The sequence below is a fragment of the Haplochromis burtoni genome, unplaced genomic scaffold (genome assembly GCF_018398535.1).
Source record: "Haplochromis burtoni strain Fernald_Lab_line unplaced genomic scaffold, NCSU_Asbu1 Contig_237, whole genome shotgun sequence".
Lineage (NCBI taxonomy): Eukaryota > Metazoa > Chordata > Actinopteri > Cichliformes > Cichlidae > Haplochromis > Haplochromis burtoni.
In genome coordinates, this window is record NW_024582598.1 from 448,608 (window position 1) to 470,313 (window position 21,706).

Consider the following 21,706-nt stretch of genomic DNA (forward strand, 5'->3'; position numbering starts at 1 on the left):
TTCCATAATTTGAATATTGATACTGTTGAATAGCACTTTGCAAGAACATGTGGAATATCTGCCTTATTCTACTCATATGAGCAGCAAACAAATACTCTTCCTGCGTTCACGGCATGATAGCAGAAATCACTGATTGAATTTATAATGCAATGATACACCAACGTTATTTTCAGCTACAGCAATAACCATGCCGAGATGAGCGTTTATTCAGTTGGATTGAATCAAAAGTGCAAATTCTCAAACAGTTTGAACCCCACTGCTGCCCACAGCTGCACTCAACTGACCTGAGTTCTTGGGGTCGCACACAACATGACATGTGAGACTGGAACACATGATTGGATTGAATGTTTACTTAGGCCTCCATCAACATGTAGACATCGCAGGAGAAAGCTCTTAACTCCAACAAATAAAAGAGATAAAACAGTTTTTTTTGTCACATTAACAATTATTCCCAGCACAAACTGAAATGTTTTTAAACCTGTCCCCTCGTGAATTCTGGCAAATTCTGTCTTCTCCAAAAAGAGATCTAAACATCTCACAAATATTTCCGTAGGTCAGAATTTTATTTGAAATTGTTTCCTCATAAAATTGTTTTTGCTCTGGCTAAAAAACAAACAAAAAAAAGCATGTGACTGATATTGACAAAGCTGTCTGGACTCTGAATTCTGTTCACCAAATGTTCACCGATGGCAAGCAAGAAACTGTCACTTATTACCCAGAGCCACAATATTTACTTTAATATATAACCACAGCCTCAAGGCTAAAAAGACAGATTTTGTCTCAAGAATGAATATTATTATTATGTTATAATTATTAGGGAAAATAGGAAATAAAGAGCACATGAGGACAAAACAACATAACATGAACAGCCGGCTTTAGACTTGTATTTTCATTTCAAATTGAGAAGAATCAAGATGGGGATTCAATGTTTTCCGCATGTAACTGTGACCAAACTTCTCCTTTCCTGAAGGATTTTGAAGAGACGAGTGGAAAGAGATTGTTTTTTGTTCTAAAAAAAGCCCCCAAAATAAATAAATAAATAAATTCTTAAGAGTTTTCAATGCAACACCATATATTCATTAATGCGGCCTAACTGTTTCATAACCAGAATCAGTGTGGGTGACGTGTTCAGCACACTTTAGACTTTGGACCATTTTAAAAGGACTTGGGACTGTTGCAGTGTGTCATGAATGACTGAGTCTTGTTATACAAATCTAAAGTGCCTCCTTATGTAGACTGTGAACAGCGCAAGGAGTAACAGTCTGCTGATACTGACCTTATCAATGGAAAAGAATTGACTGGGCCACATTTATTTGTCAGTATTCTTCTACAATGCTGTTTTCAGTCTATACTATAAAAGTCACTCCTGACCACAGCTGTGCTACCACTGTTATAAGTACCTTGTCACGCTTTATTCACTATCCTTGTATTTGCATTATCCCAATATCTGCTTTATCAAGACACAATGATGAACCACTCCAAAAAAACGCACAGCTGACAGCAGTCCAGGTTTATCTCCCACAGAGTGCACTTTGGCTCTGAGAGCAACAAGTCACCACTTTTACACTCCTATATAAACAGGCTGGGCCGGCACTACCTCTTACTTTTTTTCTTTTCACAGTCACTTCTGCAGAGGAATAGAGTGAGTACCAACACTTTTAATTCATTTACTGAGCAGTTTTAAAATAGACGCATGCTGTTTCACTGTATATGAGAAAAAGCCGAAAGATGACCTAACCGTTTGGGAGATTTGGGGAGATCTTCTGTGTTTTAATGTTAGAAGTGGACTAAAACAACATATATGCACAGTTAATATAACAAACACATCGGCTGGATGAGTGGGTAAATCTTGGACAATGTCTCACCCTAGTGGATGGAAAGAAGGAAGCTTCAAATGTTTTTTTTCCTCTACATTCACAGATCCAAGGACCATGAATAAGCTGCTGGTCATCACTGTGCTTGTTGCACTTTTTGCACTCAGTAAGTTTGTCCTCAGAGAGTAAAACCAACAACACAAATATATAATATACCAGGAGGTTTTTATGAATCAGTGATAATAAAACTTTAAGCTTTTCAATCCTAACCTGTTTGTAACATAAGCGAGATCTCTACAGAGTAATAATGAGCACATTCAGTTCAAGAAAATGGATACAAACCAGATGACTAAATGATATGTTTTTGTTTTTCATTTTGGTTAAAACTGAAATTCACATCCCATATTCTGATATAGAAAAGCTATTGAATGCATTGACACACGATCTTTAGCAGGAAATGAAGTTTTGTTTTAAGTGAAGACATTAGGGTGAAAGACTTTTCTTCTTCTCTGTCTTTTTTGCCTCTCGTGTCTTTAACCCTCTAACTAATGTGGCCTGTTTTTGCATAGGTGCTGAAAGCTTCCGTGTGCCGAGGCAGGTTGATGAGGAAGAGCAAGGGACCATCACAAAAATAACAGATACTGTCAAGTCCTATTATGCAGGTGCGGTCAACACTGCCAGTGATTACCTGGAACAGATCAAAGGCCTGAAGCTGGAGGAGAAGGCAAAGTAAGACATTTTGATATTAAGATGAATTCAAAAAAACTTTCATTTTAATCTATAACTGCTCTCATTCTGTGTTTTTACCACAGGAATCTTTACACTGAAACTTCCAACATTATGAGCACCTATCTTGGCATTGCACAGGACCAGCTTTACCATATTTTTCACCATTAATAGTGAAAAAAAAAGTTATCCAATGACCTCCACAACGTTACATGGTTGTGTAAGGACTTTCAACCTACACAAGAAAGGTTCAGAATTCATTTTACATTCTGTCCTTGGCCATACTCTCCCCACACGCAAGTGTCAAACTCTCTAACACAATGGACGAGGTGCATTTTGTAGCACTTTCTCAATCCACTGCATTGGAGGTAAATAATGATAACCACCCAATGGGGACTATAGCCCTTTGAAAAACAACTAAGAGCTTGGAATGAGAAAATGGACATGAGAATTTGGCAAGCACAAGAAAGGGAGCATTTTAAGATCTGCTACCACCTGCTGATATGCTTGTTTCCTCACAGTACCATGGCATCTCTGAATAAATTTCAGTTTGTTATATCTTGAAATAAAATATTTATACTGAAAAAAACATAAACAGGTGTCTGTGGTTGGTACATGGTATTTTTGTGAAGTGTTTGATGTAGTAAATTCAGCCCATTTTGTCCCCGTCTGTTTGTGTAAGATCGGTGTCATCTTTCAACTCAGTGATGCAAAAGGTCGTGATTTTGTCTGAACGAATCTGCAGTGAGACACGAGACTTTTATCGGCTCAGGCAGCACAAGAACAGAGGCTTCTGTTGTAATTAATAATGGATGAAAAGAAACAACATGCAAAATGTGAGCGGCGGGAAATTGACAGAGATGAATAAACAACAAAGACTCTGAAGTTTGTTTTATGGATACTGACAATCAGTGATGCAAGAGCAAGTGATTTTTAATTAATGCACAAATCTACAACATGCGGCTTCTTCTGAAGCTATTACCAACAGAAACAAACCAAGCAAAAAAAAAATCTGCTTTAAAGAATCTTGTCTTGTGTAGTTGTTGCAAAGGATCTAAACTGCATCAGAGAAGCACAGAACAAATTACACATTTGTGTGGGTTTTAAGGACTACAGTGATCCAACACTACCACTCCTGGTTCATCTACAATGACTATAATCACTGGAACAAAAAGAATAGACAAATATTAATATTAAAATAATGGTTTCAGATCCTTGAGTTGCAACTGAACATGCATACAGATCTGTCCAGAGTGGATGAGCCTGAAAGGAGCTGCATTCTGCAGTGTTTTCTCCTCTATCCATTAGTTTTCTTAACCTTCTTGTCCAATTGAGGCTCACATAATGGGAGCAGCCTATCATAGGTGACATAAGGTGAAGGCAGGTGACAGTCTGGACAGGTTGCCAGTCAATTGCAGGGTTATTAACACATAGAGACGAGCAGTGATTCCCAGCAGAATTTACAATCTCCAATTAGCCTAACACACATGTCGCTGGACTGTGCAAGGAAGCTGAAGTACTCAATGAGAATTCATGCAGGCACAGGCAGAACATGCAAACTCCTCACAGAAAGGCCCCGGCTGGCTGGTGGCTTCAAATGCAGGAACTTCAATTCCAGCTTTTATTTGGAAAAAATCTGTTTCCACTTGCTTTAAACATGTATTGATAATTAAAATGCATATCAAATGTTTGTATGTCAAACAGTCAGTGATTTGCTTGCCTGGAATGTTGATTTTTTTCCACAAAACAAAGTTCATGAAACATTAACAAGCTGTGTGAGATCTCCATCTTTTAGATTTTTATAAATATCTACAAATGATCATGTAATTAACTGATAAAACAAATCTGATATCTTTTTTATAGACTTAAAGGACAAAATAAAATTATAAACACACTTTGTTTTCCCAAGAGGCCATGCAGTATTTTAAGGGTTTTGAAATGATATGATAAATATTCCATTTATAAACAGAAGCGGGAATCCAGTCGTATTGTCTTTTTTTAAAAAAAACGTTTTCTTTTTTTTATTACTTCTTGTACTATTGCAAAAGCTTTTCCCATTTATCTATGACACCACTGACCGCTATAGAGTCCACTTAGCATGGCCTAACCTTAAAAAATGGCTTTAATATTGCCCACTGAGCCAAAAGAGCCTGTCCTGCAGGTCTTGTATGTTATAAAAGATATTAACTTGACCAAAGAACACAAAAGCTGTAACTAGAATCTGTTACATCTGAATAAAAAATGTGATAAACCACAGGCAAGAGTCTTTTTATGGTTTTCAGGAAAGCAACAAATTGGCACAGGAAGGAAAGTATATCACCCTAAATGAACTGATAACATTGTTACAAAGGTTACAGCTGAGCAGGAAGTGGTGCTGGAAAGTGATAAAGCAGTCTGTTCCTCCAACTGAACCCTAAAAAGCTTGCAGATATATAAAAAAATAAAATAAGGACTGATCAAAGTGCCTCTACAGACTATACAGAAGAAAACTGCAAAAAATATGTACAGCATGAATCTCCCCTTGTGGTCATTATATCCATATATTTAGGCTCACAGGTAGATATTTCCAATTTTGTGTCTATAATAAAGGGAATAAATATTATAAAGGACATTTCTATTTTCTCTTTGATCTTTTTGACGGGTTACAGAAGCTCCCCTGAGGGACAGCAAGATGTCCCAGCCTCTGTCTAGACCCTGCCATGTCTATTGATCTGACAAATATCCTGCATAGTAACCTTGGGTGATTGTGAAGCCACATATTTATTAGTGAATGATTTTGCCAAATAAAACCTTAAAATTAAAAAGATAATTTTTGGTTTATTGGTCGGATTTGTTAAGAAATTATCGTCACTAATCGAAGTCATTCAAAACCAAATTGGAAATGGCAGAGAATGAATTCAGCGGCATTTCACCAAACAATCATATTTGATGAAATGGGAAAGTAATTTTAAGAGGACGTGTAATCTGTCTGTGTCAGATGAGTCAATCAGTCATTGTATTCAGCTTTGTCATTTTGGTTTTACGTAGTCAGTGTTAGAAAGCCTCAATAATGCTGACAGAACTGCTGCAAATCCCAATTGGGATTTTGCTTAATTAAATCACATTCATCAGCCTGCTGTTCATGTCTGATTAAAGCTCACTGTTCTTCAGTCACAGGCCTATTCCTCCCAGTGGCCTAAGAAGTCTGCCTGAGCATAATAAATTGGATTTTCTCTTCTGTCCTTTGCACATCCTACCAAACCGCTGCATGTCTTGGGGAACATGACAAAGGCACAGAGCAGAACATTTATGTTACTTTGGGATCATTCACAGTCCCTACCATTCAACTCTCCAGAGTCTAAGTTGTTGTACATCTGGCTGAACCTGCCTATTTGCAGCCTATTTCTCTGACCTGTTGCTTGCCTGGGGAGACTTGCCATGGCAGTGGTTAGGGCTCCACTATCGCAAATCAGCGTAAGTGGATTTAAAAGTGATACTGTTGCTTTTATCCCTCATTAAGAATTTAGCATAGCTGCAGATAAGCTGTTTTTTCCCCTTTTAATCTGGTCCTCAAATATGCTTTTTAGCTAAATGTCCCAGGAGTTTCCTTTTTTTAAACAATTTGGGAAATGAGCTTCTATATACTTTTTTACTGAGAGTGAGATAAGAACTCTTGATTAGGTAAACAAGACATATTAACTAATTGGTGTTTCTTTCTGTAATCAGACTATGAAGGGAAGCCAGCTGCTAGACCCCACTGGTCTATTCAGTGTCCAAATCTGACTCATATATATGGAACATGATCCTGATCTGTGAATGAATTAACAGTGTCAGTACTTTGTTTCAATCCAGCCTCCTCATACAATCGATGTGCAACAGTTTAATCCTCTCTGTAGCTGTATATTATGTTACATAGGGTTTCAGTTGGTTCAAAAGTAAACAGTACTCATTTTAGGCCCATGGCTTGTTACCATAAACTGTAGTGAAGAAAAACTGCCATAAACAGACACAGCAAGATATGAGACTGAGGAGCTCTCAGCCGCTGTTGTCTTTGATTTCAGACAAACAGGAAAATATTTGGGGAAATGTATTTTTTACCTTCTTGACAAGATATACAGTAAAAGACTCTTAAGCTCCTAAGCGTGTCCACTTAGTATAAAGCAACAGCCAGCTTACATCAGCTTAGCATCAAATAAAGAAATAGCTTCTGTCTGAAGGTCACAAAAACCACCTACTGACACACTTAAAGCTTCCTAATCATCATGTGATTTCTTATCTGTCTATTTCATGCAAAAAGCTGAATTTTTAAAAAATGACGTATGGTTTTACAAGTGTAGAGCAAGTGATGTCCCTGTAACTTGTAACTCAGTGATTCTCTGAACTCTTTACTTTCTAAACCTTGAGCTTTGTAAACCTGTCTTCAAAATAAGTACACCAGAGAACAAGCAGTACCTTCAGAGCAGAAAGCACAAAATTTGGGCTTAATCTGGGGAGATACACAATTCAGTGGGTATATTTTGGGGGAATGTTGGGTTCATCAGCAGGTGGGAATGTATGTGTTATGAAGCTCATTATTATTCTGGTCATCGCTGCTTTAACAAGGCATGAACATTCTATTTTAATCATGGCTTTCTTTAATCAGGGGAGTTTATAATTGCCTGCCAAAATGCCCAGTCAGTGATCAGGACTAATTAAAAGAGGTAGACCTTGAAAATAGTATTTACTCAAGGTTTAGACCTCATGCTCTTGTGAGAGAAGTGGCAATGCATAAAAATAGGAAGCAATCCGTAGACGTTCTGAATAAAATGAAGGAAGTTTTTGTCAAAAAATAGGTCGTTTGATAAGAGATGGCATAGATTATACCACAAATACTGCATTGTTATTGTTCACCCTGGTAGAAATCCAGGGTGTCCCTCTGAAACAGATGAGCCCACTCACCACATGAGGAGCATAACTGTACCTGTTGTGGATGATCAAACTTGCATGGACACTTTGCCTGAGTTTGTATACTGGGGCCCATTCATGGTCACAGATAACTGCTGGGTGAGCATGGCCAGAACCTCAGAAAGCTGCCATTCACACAGCTATGTTCATTCCCTTGACTTCTGTTGCACCACTTACTCTAATTTGTCATTTGTCTCTTGCAGTATCAGATAATTTGGATTTCATTTTAATTAAATTATTTGCATCTGTTTCCTGTAAAAAGCCCCAATAGAGAGTTGTGTTCTCTCCCCAGAAGAAAATGGGCAGTGTGATGGTGTGTGACCACCAGCTGCAGAGTGTGCAATGGTACAACCAAAGCTGCAGCAACCCGGTTGACCCCACTGTCAACTGGGTTGACACCAAGCTGTGCATGTACACTGTTTGGAACAAGCGTGTGATGGATGGCTACACATCACCTCTGCCAACTGAAACCACTCCAGGGATGATGGCATGAATGGGGAAGCAGAGCGACACATTTATCTGCAGATAAAAGCACTATTATAAATACAACTCCTGCTCTTAGGGATTGGATCAGTGACTGATCCAGTCCAGAAGCTCCCATTCCAGTCATTTCATATATATGTATTTGGTACAAATGATCACATATATTTCCTCAGCAACTTTTCCACAGCTAAGTGTTGTTCACCAGCATAAATCCACCTCTGTTGTTATGTAATAGCAGCAGTAAACTGGACCTGTGATTTATACAAATGACAGTGCGAGTTTGTTTTGGTCCATGAGGAGAACATTACCCTAAAATGAAAGTTATGTTGATGCTGTGAAAAACAAAAAACAGATTCAATATCATAAACTTAAAGCTGTGCTCGTCAATACTTATATCAATAATAGATCAAAGTAAATGACAGTTCTAATTCTGTAATGTGTAATATGAAAGATGGTGCCCATAGTGAAGCATCCAAAGAGAATTATAACCCAGTTCCGCTCCCTCGGATCAACATTTTTTTTTTATTTATGTTTTTTACAGTCCATAGCATTTGATTCACTTTCCCATTGCTGTAGTTTTAAACTGAAGCACACAGCTTTTTTGATCTGATAAATTCACACTGCACTACCTTTCTTGTGCTAAACTGCAGGCAGACAAACCGACTGGTGATTATAGTGGAACATTTAGCAGCTAAAGAGCCATATATTTTTCTTACGGAGTTAAAAAAGGAGCAAATGTTAAAATTACATTTGTCAGGTGGTTGGGGACATGATTATACATGCATTATAATGTTCTTCCATTTGCTGGCTCTGTAACTGTACATATTGCACTGTTAGTCATAATAACGATACTCCATCCCACTGTTATATCTCACTGCTGGAGCTGTGGTGCCACAACTGACCAACAAACGTAATTTCATGCAATTGTACCAATTTAACACTTAATAATTTCCAACTATTAAGTAAACATAATGTCATTAAGAGCAAGCAGACATTTATGTTTTTGACTGAAATGTACTTTGTACTTTGAAAACAAACTGTACAGTTACATGTTAAAAACTCTGCAATTATATTTATGACACTAAAATCCAATTAAGTGAACCTTACTTTGCCTGATAATGAGGTGTGCAGCACATTATGCAACTGATCCAAAGGCAGTAACATGAAGCACCACTAGATGGGGGTAAAGCCCAGTAATAAAGAAGCACACACAGCAAGAGAGAGAGAGAGAGAGAGAGAGAGAGAGGGAGAGAGAGCTTGTCAAAGTGTGGACAGGTGACCTGAATCTTACATTCCTTGCAATGTTTTGCCTGAACTCTGATCTGGCATTTGAGCTCTGTCAAGACACCAATATCTCAGAAATATGTACAGCCATAAACACGCAGCTGCAATGCAACATTACCAAGACACACTGAGAACAAAGAAACTGGAGAACACATGGGGGAGTTACAGGCACACACACATACACACAAAATACACTCACAAAGACACAAGTACTGACACAAAATCAAACCCACACACGCACGCACACTTACATGTGAAGTGACTGACAGCTGTGTCCATAATCACCCAGGCAGTTGAACATAGGGGCCACTCTGCCATCTGTTCTTAAAATTTCCCTCCCGTTGCTCATCCCCCCCTTCCTTCTCTTTTCCCACCTCAGTGGGACACAGAAAGCAAACTGGGGGGCTGACTTTGGTAGCTGAGATGTCACTTTAGAAAGCAGTGTGATATTAATTGCATGGGGATTTGAAGCCGCTGTTTGTGTTTGCTTCTTTCTTTCAATTTGGATAGCCATTGTTCGTAATGTTGGGGGATTTGACTGAAACCAAATTGATGTAATAGCTGCTATGTCACTAATTGCCTTTGTAATTGATACAATAGAAACTTCACTTATTCCCTCAGGCTGGATACTCAATATAGCAAACCTCAAGCCCCATGGGATTTCACACCAAATATATTTTAGGTGGCTTTCTACGCAGAATGCTAAATAACATGCAGTCTGGAGGCTTGGAGTCTACCTACCCCCAAACAAGGCGTGGTTTCTGGTGTGTTTTGAAGATCTGAAGCACCAAGCATCAATAATGATGCTACCTGAACTCTCTGTCAACTGAAACAGATTATCATATGTGCTTTTGCAAACACCCCGCGCCTTCTTTGTAAACTCCAGTTTCAACCTTCAATTTTCTCTTCAAATAAAGAGAATCAAGGTCTTTCAGTAAGATTTAACGGGCATATATACAGAGGGTTTACGTCATTAACAGCAAACATTAGGCTTGGCTCGGTAAACTCATGCAACAGAAAAGATAATACAACATTTTTCATGAGCGTCTACTAACAAAACCTTTTGCATTAGAATATTTTCAGCTAATGACTACTTCACTGCACCCTAAATGTGGCAGGTCAAAAGTTAAAAAGTTAAAAGTGGTTTTTGTTTTAAAAAAACATGTTGAGATATTACAAGGTCAACCAGCTAAAAACAACATCAACCTTAACGTGACACAGATTTACTGTTAATGGGTCAAATAGCCTCAGGAAATGTACTTCCTTTAAACCACTTGCATATAAATCTCTAGTAGAGCAGGAATGCCTGAAATATTATGCTGGATAAGAGCCAAATGCATCTTTTAAGGTACAAATATCCATATTCTATCCAGAATTTAACAGTGCAGAGAATCCACAGCAATGCTAGCGACTATGGTAAGGGACAGGGACTATGGTAATTTATGCTAACTGCTAATGTAATTATGCTAACATCTTCACAGTCACAAAGCTAATGTTGTGATGTTTAGCATCCATCTATTCATTTTCTTCCGCTTATCCAGTTCAAGGACCATATTTACCATTTATGTTTAGGTTTAGCATTATTTTCATTAGTGAGTCGATGTGAATGCAGGTACCTGGTCAGAAACTAAAGGAAAAATTCAAATTTGGATCCAGCGAGGCAAAATAAAAAGTTGATGAATATCTGTAATTATGACATCGTTTCATTCCAGAGCGAATGCCTGTAAACTAAGCAGCCACTTGTCATCTATGTAGCTCTCAGTTTTGTTTGTATCACAATCACTGGGATTTGCAAAATCACACAAACAAACACACATACATAAATAAAACTGCATAACCAATTCCTACCATGGCATAATGCAACTAACTTTAAAAGTAGCAAAGTTGTTTGCTGTACAGAAACATACTTGAGATCTTGGAGTTTCCTGGCCTGAAGAGGTCAAATGCACCTTCCTGTTCTCCCACTTAGAATTTAATAGGCCAACACAATCAGTAGTTGTGCAGGTAACATAAATATCACTGACTGATTAACAGACTGTGGAATTGTTTCTCTAAGCCCAGTTAGCTCTAATATGCATACCTTTATTAATAGTTAACCATTACACTTGTCTTTCCTGCTATACTCCCTGCTACATTCTATAAATTATTTCCCAATTTCAAAAGGTCCTCCTTACCTCCTACTCTCTCTTGGGGCTTTCATAACTCATGCATGCAAGGCTGGCCCACATTGAAAACAAATATCATCTTCAACTGCCCAAACACTGTGGTATAAACTGATTAATGAGGGAATTAAAATGAACAATGATTCATATGGGGGAATCTTTTTCCTGGGGTGTGACAGAGTTTATCAGTGGTGGGTACAATATCTGTAGAGTAAAGGAAGACTTCTCTCTCCCTTGCACTGTTTCTCTGGCAAACTGTCACCATCACTCATCGCCAGCTTACATTCTCTGCATTCCCCTGTGGCACCTGGCTCCTGAGAAGCAAAAAGTGGCAAACATGCACTGAACTGCACATTCACAAACTGAGAGAAAGTGCACACTGCACACACACCTTCACACTCACATCCCTCCATCATGTAATTACGCTTCCTTACAACTGACAGGTCTTTTTCCCAGAGATGTAAATGAATATGGTAAGCTGACATGGAGTGCATTAGCTCAAGCCTGTGTGTGTACATGTGTGTGTGTGTGTGTGTGTGTGTTTGTTTCCTTGCACTAGACTAATGGCTCATTGAGAAAAGCATAGGCCAAGTCAATCATGCTGGATCTCTCCCTGTCGCCCCATTGAGACCTTCGGCTCATCGGGGGAGATAATTAGTCTGAAGAGCTTTAATGATGCAGGCCTAATAGCTACAACGGCACACTAAGCGGCAGCAGTGTGTCTGTGTGTTCACATCCATGTGTGGGCTGTGGTGTGGGCAAAGGTGTGGGACGTGTCTCCAAGAGTGGATGAGTAAGCGAATAAGTGATTAAAATCATGTTTTGTTAATGCATATGTTTGTGTGTGTGTGAATGGTGCTACTAAGGGAGCTGATGGGATAATGAATGTTGTGGCTATCAGTCTCAAACCTGCTACCTTGCCTCATAACTTTTGCACTGTCCACTTCCTGCTGTGACAAAACAAATTTCCCACGTGTGGGACTAATAAAGGTTATCTTATCTTATCTTATCTTATCTTACACACACGCATACACAACATCCCTCACTCAGCTTTTCTCCCACTCCCTGCATCATTGTTAGCATGACAGTGAAGCAGGGAGTTCGCTTATAGCCTCACACACACACCCTGGTGTGTGTGTGTGTGTGTGTGTGTGTGTGTGTGTGTGTGTGTGTGTGTGTGTGTGTGTGTGTGTGTGTGTGTGTGTGGGTGTCCATGTGAGAGAGGCAGACAGACAGAAAGATACATAAACATTTATACTGGAATTTATTGTGAATTTAAATGAGCATGTGCACATGAGCAGTTTAGTAAATGCTGCTGCAAAGTGCTCTGCAAATAAATGAATGAATACATAAAAGCAGAGACTCAATATTCAGCCTAGAGTGCTAAAAGAATACTACTAAACACAAGACCTGACAATCTGAGTGTTCCTAATAATCATTTTTTAAATCTGTGTGCACCCTAATAACTTTAATCATTGTTTTTAAACTGTTTTATAGAAGGTAAAACCAATGCAGTAGGACCCAAAAACAGCAAATACACAACTCCTGACTAAACCCAGTTTAATGCTAAGTTTTAAGAATTCAGTAAAAGCTACAACATAGGCAAACAAAAACAGTAAAATATACTTCCATCTCAAAGCCACTGTTTCTCTAAAATGATAGACAATGATATTTATTATTCACACTGTTATCGATTTGTTTTCCCCTAGAAAAGCAATAAAGTGCGACCAAATCTTGCCTCAAATAATCCAATTTAAGCTGCAGGGAAAACCTATTTAAAATTCTAAGATGGAGGGTATGACAAATCATTTAGCCAATGCTCCAGTGAAGAGGTTTCAGATGTATTCAAATAATAAAGTTTCTTTGCAAGCCGATATAAAACAGTTTCTAAGGAAAAACAATATCTCCATGTGTTGGATATGCTCAGCATGGGTTCAAGTTGCAATATTACATCACTGCTTTGGCAAAAAATTCAAAAACAATTCCTGCACTAAAAATTTACTTATTATTTTCACATTTGTTTATCAGAGCACAAGAGCACAAACAAAAGCCTCAATGTGGTTTTGTGTTATAAAAACCAACTTTTCTTCAGATGAAAAGAATAAAGCGAGCAATAACTGATCGTATTTGTTTTTGTGCATGAGGCTGCAACTGCACATATGAAGTAATGGAAGTGCATCTAGTGATCATGTATTGCCTTAAACTGGGATGTGGAAGAAAGAGATCAAACAGTGATCACTCTTCTAATGCATTAGTACACCTATATAGGCCCACACATTCAGTGATATGACAGACATGGATTTCAGTAATTGCTTTTCTCAAAAAAGGAAGCACTGCATACAAAAAGGCAAACCCCGCAGGGACTGCATTTGAGTTCACTTGTAATCATCACACACTTCTGTAAAAAAAAAACACAAAAAAACACATTGCACTAGACTGGTGCCGTTGCCATGGATACACAGCAATGCATTCAGCCTTTTTACGATCTTATATTTCTAATGCAACATTCTTTCTCTGGTAGGTTTGTTAACACTTCTGTAGAAAACCAGAACGTGTTGTTTCATGTTTGTAAGTGTGTCCCGAAGGGAAGAAAATGTACATGTGCCTTTGAAATACAGGGAAAAAAGCTTTACCTGAAGGCACGCTTTACATCAACAAGGCAGAAAATACATCCATCAACAAATATGCAACATGTTATTGTATGAGCTGCTGAATACCACAGCAATTGGGTAATTTCATACCTTCCACATACACAGACACACAAACTGTGTCACACGCACAGCACCACATACATAATGGTCCGATGGTTAACACCAGGTAAGCCCGACAAACTCCCCTGAGCTATGCTGCGGCTCTCTGAAAGGTTTGTCACAAAGAAGTCGACTCATATATCACCGCAAATCTGGAAAGTCCCGACCTGCAGAAAAAAAGACATCCACGGAGGACTGGAACTGCCACAAATTGTGTTCATTTTTGAAAGTTAACAAAAGACATGTTCGACAAATGATTGTTACTCGTGATTTCAGGAGTTTTTGAGGGGGGTTAATATCAGTGGTCCTGCTGTAAACAACATTAAGTTGACAGTTTGTTGGAGAAAGACACAGTTTCTGTAGTAAAATCCACAATGGGTTTTAAATCAAACACTCAATATGTAATTGAACACTTTGAGTTTTTATCCAATGGGTTTTTACAAAAAACCTCTAACTACTTAGGAATTATAACCACTGTTCAAAATAGTCTGCCATTGTCAGAGACTCATAAAAATGGATCTATTAACTGACAAGTTCCATGGCTTGGTGAGGCCTTTTCCCCAGCTATATGTGCTATATATTACTATTCATTCAGATGTCTTAATGTGCCATAATCCAGTCTGTAGCAGTTGATTTAAACAAATAACCAATAGGTGTAGACTATAAAAAGAATAAGAAAAGATGTCAATGTAAGAATGAATATAGTAAATCCTTTCCCAAATTATACAAGTTTACCAACTGCAAAACATCTCTCACAAAATGTAAAACAGCACGTTCCACAACATTTAAAATGAATTATCTGAGTGTGCATTCGGATTACATTTTTGCTGTTTTGATTTCTGATTAAAAAAAACAACAACAACAACAACAAAACAGGCATCTTGTGACAGCCAGATAAAAGATGAACATGCTGAATGAGATATTGTTGATTTGGGTTCTTTTTGCTGATAGGAAAAGATATAAATTTACTCAGTTGGGCTGTTATTGTAGGCCAGTTCAAGCAAATTTCCTGTCACAGAATAACAATCACATCAGCATTATTTGTGTTTCACATCTATAATGCAGCATATTTGCAGCAGACTGCGTTTTCCTGTGATTTTATTGTACAACTGTGCCGCCATGTTATCACCGATAACAGCCGACTTCTATTTATTTTATATAAACTGCTACTGCTGTTGCCACAAGGGTAAATTGCACCCTTTCCTGTGCAACAATAGCTTTCCATTTGGAAAAGTCTGTTCCCCTGGGGGCTAAAACAGCAAATATAAAATCTTTCATGAGCTGGGCATAGATTGAATCAATAATGTGCCACATCTTTTGCCAGCAGAGCAAATGTTGCAAAGAATATACAGATTTATAGACACAGTGCCACATTCATGATGGGACAAACATCCAGGGATATGACCCTGACCTTTTTCATTACCGCAGCCAAAGGTCGGATGCTTTGTTGGCAATTTTATAAATTATTTTGCACAATGAAGCATAAAGAAAAAACACGCATGCACACTCTGAGAGGAGGGTGGGGTGTTGGGCAAACACAATTAGCAAGGAATGTTAGACCCCACCCGGCAAGTGGTTAGAAAAATAGCTGACACTTATACAGTTTACAAAATTTAAGAAGAGACAGCCTGACAGAGCACAAAGGCTGTGACTAATATGAGTAGGAAGAAATATATACAGTGCATTTATATTCTGTGGCATGAGAAATGAGACCGCAAAGCAGTGCAAGGAGCAGGTAGGAGAAACTGTGGAATGCAAAGTTAAATAAATGACTCTAACTCACGCTTCTTATAATATTTGAGAATCTGCAAAATATCTCCCAAATCAAAGAAGAAGAAAAAACCCTCAGTCTTGCATTTATATACATTGCCCTTTTCCCCCCTCTATATGTGAGCTTATGCAGAGCTGTGCCCTGTGATCCAGCATCAAATAAAGTAGAACGGTCTAGTAAGCTGATAAGGATGTAGCTGGGAGAAATACCAGTGACCTCACAGTGCACTTACATACAAACTGGAGATGGCGAGAAAAGAAACCTTAACAGTGGTAACACACTGACACAGGAGCTGCAAGTGATAAACACTCCTGTCTTTTCCATTGCTGGCAGAGACCCTCTGGCTCTGTAATAATAAGGGCTCTCTCTTCACTAGGAAGTGAGTATTTTTTTTTCTTTTCCATTGAGGTAAAGGTAGTGGGAAGGGTCACAGCTGTGAAAGAACATAAAACAGGCTGAGACTGAAAATGGAAAATAGGGTATAAATAATCCTATCCTCGTCTCGCTCAACACCGTTGCCCTTGCTTAAAAAAAAGTGACACACACACTAAATCCTTTTTTTGAATATGGTAGCAAGATACACAAGACAGAATACACGAGTGTAAGAAAAGGAGAACATGCTTGGATACGATTGCAAAGCTTCATCGGTAAGTCAGCAGAGCATATAGTAATTATAAGGTGTAAGTTACTCTGATTGTCACTGCTATTATTGTTTTACACACAAGAGCAGCAAGCAGTTTTCAGTGTGAGTGTGTGCATGTACATGTGTAATGGAAATGGAAAGAGGAGATATAGGAGAGTGATGGAGTGATATAAGCTGGCATTCTGCTGCTGGGTGATGCAAAAGCAATCACTTTTACTGCGTGTTTGGCCTCAGGAAAGTGTGTGTTTGTGTGTGTTCTATATGTATCTGCAGTGAGTGTTGAGCAACAAGGTCAAATGGGAGTCTTTCATTATGCTATACAGGTCCACCTCCCTCCAGGTGTGTAAGCCATATCAGAAGCTCTGGTTTAGCACACACAAGTACAGTTTCTGTGTGCACTGATGTGTTTTTAAGTGCAGACGATCACTGAAAACACAAGTGTGCAAGCGCGCGCGCGTGTGTGTGCGTTACTCTCCAGACAGCTGCCGTGCTGTAATGTTAGCCGATGGGAGGAGCCTGTAGAATGTAAAGAAGTTCTCAGAGGAGAAACTCTCAACAGCTGCTCTTCAGTTCCTTCGGGCTGTTCTCCCTCTTTTGAACAGCAACTTTCTTCTCTGATCCTCTCTCTCGCTTTCTTTCTCTCACTCCCTCCTACTTTCTCTTGACTCTTTCCCAGGGGATTTTTTTTTTTGCTCTCAGCAGTTCTTTAACCCCAGCAAGTATGTGTAAGAATATACTAACAGAGCTGCCTTGGAAGTATTTTAAAACATTACTCAGTATTTCAGTGTGTTGGAAAACTAGTCTTAGTGCAGTTTATTATGAGTTTTTACTCTAAAGATAATCTGTTTTATAGGTTTTAAAATGGACGCTAACTGTGGGTTATTGGTGCGATAATAAAGATGTAATTATTAGGTCAACGAATATATACATATGCCAAAAAGATTAACCAGGTACTAGCCTTGTTTTAACAAAAAGTAAGTCTGGATAATTCATTCATGTTCTGCTTATCCAAATCCAAGTCAGGACATGGTGGTAGGTGGGTAAGCAGGGTACTCCTGACATCTCTCTCCCCAGGTACATGTTTGCAGTTCATTCTGATGCATCCCAGGGTGCTTGCAAGCCAAGTGAAATATATCACCTCTCCATTGACTTGTAGGCCTAGCCTCAGATCTCCTTCCAGTTGGATGTGCCCAGAGATCTTCTGAAGCAGAGCTATCAAACAGAAGGCTCCCGGGCCAGAAACAGCCCAGCAAAGACTCCAATCTGGTCTATTGGATGGAAAATGTGAATGAAGGCATACATTATGGACTTTTAACTTTATTTTTATACATTTAACAACTTTTCCTGCTGATAAAGGCCTCCTCCTTGTGCATTTTGACAAGCTTTTGCTTCTTTGTTTGTTAATCAATCAGCTACAACTTTTATTTCTTACAATTTAAGCCCAAAGAGTCATGCTAACAGATTTTTCGTTTATTACAGCAGCATTTTTAATCATGGAGGAAAAACTGAGACACAAAGTTGAAATTGTACTTTTTCTTATATTAAGATGTCTTAGACATTAAATATACAGTTCAGCTTCTTTACGCTGACAGCGATGAAAGTTTCGCTGGTGTGGCCCAATAAGATCAGAGTGGGATGTATGTGGCCCTGATGTAAAATGAATTTGACTTCCATGCTCTAAAGGGGGGATGATGTCCAAACCACCCCACCTGCTTCTTTTGACACAAACAAGCAGTGAGCTCCCTTCCAGATACCAAGCTCCTAAGGCTGGGCCCAAGCACTCAACAGAGGAAACTCCTTTTGCCATCTTGTTTTTGTGTCCTTATTCTTTGGGTCACTACCAAAATCTCATGAATGTAGGGTGGGAACTAAGATTGACTGATAAATCGCCTTCCGGCTCAGCTCTCCCTTCACTACAAAGGTCTGGCCTACATTACTGTTAACACTGCATCAATGCAGCACTCCACTCCACACTCCATCCTACCATCAGATCCTGAGATATCTGAACTTCTTTGCTTTTGGAATCCTCCCTCCTCCAACAGAGAGGGAGCAATACACCAGGTTAATCATTCATCTCACTAGTTGGCTAATACTAAGCCAAAATATGTGTAATAACAATAATAAGCAAGAATAGCAATAACACTAAGCTAAATACTAATACACCAAGTACTTAAATATGAGGTGACAACCAAAGTGATCAGAGAAAAAAAACAGTGCAGTATGTATGATTTAAAAAGTAATATCATATTAATGGGGTCAGAACCTTATAATAATGAGATAACATGAGCACATGATTTTTCCTGTTATGTGCAGCCTAATACCTCTATAAAGCACATACAAATTATCTGAGGCAAAAATGGGTTATTATCATATCATAGTAATGAGTTGTGTGCTCCTAACATTTGCTTTTGTTTAAAGGTAATAATATAAAATTATGCTTAATGGTTCAAGTTGTTAAACTGAAAAATTGAGTGAAAAATGTGAATTGGGGCTGCAAAATGCATCCCAGACCCCAGGCTTTTAGACTCTAATGCTTATAGATTCAAAATAGTTTTCTCCGAAGGAGGAAGAGTACATGACTATCTACCACCAGCAGACCACCATTAGTTATTTCACATGAGGGATTTGTGTTGTCTCAGGACGCTCCCTCTCGCTCCATTTTGGACCAATAGTTTAAGCAGTTCTGCTTAAAAATAGTCCTGACCTTCTGTCTAAATACTTGCACTAAATCGTGAAGTTGACTTAGGCTGTCATGGAAAAATGTAAGTGAACTTTGACCCTTATGGATTGATTCATGGAGCACAACATTCCATTAAAATAGATAAACATAGAGAAAGTGAAATTTTCAAAATAGACCTTTGTTTAAACACATCGATTCTACATATTTATTGTTTTCAGCTCATAAACTCAGCTGGAAATTCATCTCTGTCTATTGTACTTGTCCTTCATTCCCTCACACTAAACACAAAATTGCCAAACCAATTAAAATTAAAATACAACCAGCTGTGCCTTAATAACTAAACATCCCACAGGTGGTCCGGCTCTGCTGAGTGACACGTACTCACACGCTTGCTGAAACTCAAGCGGCGGGGGATCTGCCGCTATTTGGCTTAATAGCACGCTCGCTGATACAATCAATGAAACAAATCTTTCTCTCGGTGAGATGCGTATCAGAAATACAACAAATAAATACAAACTCACACAAGTATATGCACACACACGCACTTAATACACAGGTACCAGCTCTACGTTCTGTGACTCATCATTGCGTCGAGACAGTAAACAGAGTCAGGCCACACAGGATATTAAACCTTAGGACTGCGAGAGATAAACATTTAACACAAGCGCTTTCATTTTTATCATGCTTTTTCTCCTTTCCTCCTCCTATCCCCCTTATTCCTTTAAAGCCCATATTTGTTTAAAGCCTGGAGCCAATGTAGATTTATGACCTCTTTACAAGGCATCCTGTTTTGTCCTTCATCACCAATCACTACTTTCATTTCCTCTCATCCTAGCAGTAACTGCCTACTACACCATCTCCTCCCTTCAATTCACTCTCCACCCCATCCTGCCTTTAAATCTATTTTCAGCTCACTACATCTACCTTTCTCCCCCCCTTTGTCCTCTTTGCTTTTTGAAGTCTCGCTATCAATTATCTTCTTCCCTTGGTGCAAGCAGTCCCCTATTAATCTCTACATACATGCTGATCTTATTCTTGTTTTATTGCTCTGGGGGGGTCATGTGTGCTGCTGATTATGCAGGATGATGGAGCACATATCGCCGGTGAGGTTGCCACTGGAGTCTTGTTCATCCTGGATTCATCTCAACAGTGCTGAATAACGCAGTGTATGTCTGTTTATGTCTTTGTATACCGTAACGGTATGGAGGACCAAACCTGCCAAAAAAAAGAAAGATTATGGCTATGCTGGTTCCATCTAGAACTGTCCAGTTTCTCAGCTGAACTATGACATATTTTGAATGGGTTACTGGTTATACAATAAAGCAGAAAAGGGACTTTGTGGGGAAAGAAATGGGGGAAATAATGCAGGAGTTTTGCATAGATAAATAAAAATGAACATTAAACTGTAAATTTTACGGGAAGGTAAATAAATAAGGGAATTAATACAAAGGTAAATACAGGTAAAAAGAAAACACTGCAAGTTTACACTGTGTCTTTTTATGTCAATTTATTTAAAAAAAATGAAGCCAATATGCAGAAAAATAGTACAATCTTACTGGACCCATAGGAATTAACAAAATAAATACCAGTAAATCAACTATACTTAATGAACTGATGATCAGCAAGTGTGAGCACCTCAGGAAATGCAGACGTTTTGGATGGAGGACTGCAGTATTTAGATGGGTCTTATCATAATACCAAGCAGGAAAGATGTCAGCAAGCACTCTAGAGAAGCTGCTGTTGTTGCCCATTAATCTGGGAAGGGTTATTTGGCCATTTATAGATAATCTGAAGTCCACCATTCTACAGTGAGAAAGATCATTCATAAGTTGAAAACATTCAAGACAGTCACCAATCTTCCCAGGACTGAACACCACAGCAAATACACTTCAAGATCAGGCTGTGCAAGGCTCAGAGAAACTGCAGAAATAAGTCAATAAATAAATAAAAATGAAACATAAAAAAGACCCAAAAATTATGGCTTGTTTGGAAAGGTTGTCAGGAGAAATTATTTCTTCTTTAAAAAGCACATAGCAGCACTGAGGCTAGGGTTTGCAAATATGCATCTGAACAAACCACAAGATAAGCCAAAGTGGAGATGTTTGACCACATTTGCACAAACACGATTTACCAACTCGATTTATGTGTTGTTGCTTTTTTGGGGTTTTTTTGTTTTTTTTACATCAGCCACAGGAACTGGGAAACTTGTGTCGACCATAAACCCCTATGTATACCAAAGTACTGGAGAGTCAAATCTAGGCCATTTGTTTGGCAGCTAAAGTTTGGCCCAAATGACACCATGCAACAGGACAATGATCACAATGATCACAAGCACAGCATCAAATCTACAACAGAATGGCTCTAAGTCCAGACCTCAACCCAAGTTTTTCCTGTTTACACACACACACACACACACACACACACACACACACACACACACACACACACACACACACACACACACACACAC

At 38.7% G+C, this 21,706-nt stretch overlaps 1 protein-coding gene across 1 annotated transcript; it reads left to right on the top strand.

The window, feature by feature from the left end:
• Positions 1 to 1,548: 1,548 nt before the first annotated feature.
• Positions 1,549 to 3,135, top strand: apoc2 (apolipoprotein C-II). Its single transcript, XM_005938231.3, has 4 exons — positions 1,549 to 1,642; positions 1,921 to 1,980; positions 2,384 to 2,543; positions 2,627 to 3,135. The coding sequence occupies exons 2-4, from the start codon at positions 1,932 to 1,934 to the stop codon at positions 2,709 to 2,711; spliced, it is 294 nt and encodes a 97-aa protein (XP_005938293.1). The 5' UTR covers positions 1,549 to 1,642; positions 1,921 to 1,931; the 3' UTR covers positions 2,712 to 3,135.
• Positions 3,136 to 21,706: the final 18,571 nt, after the last annotated feature.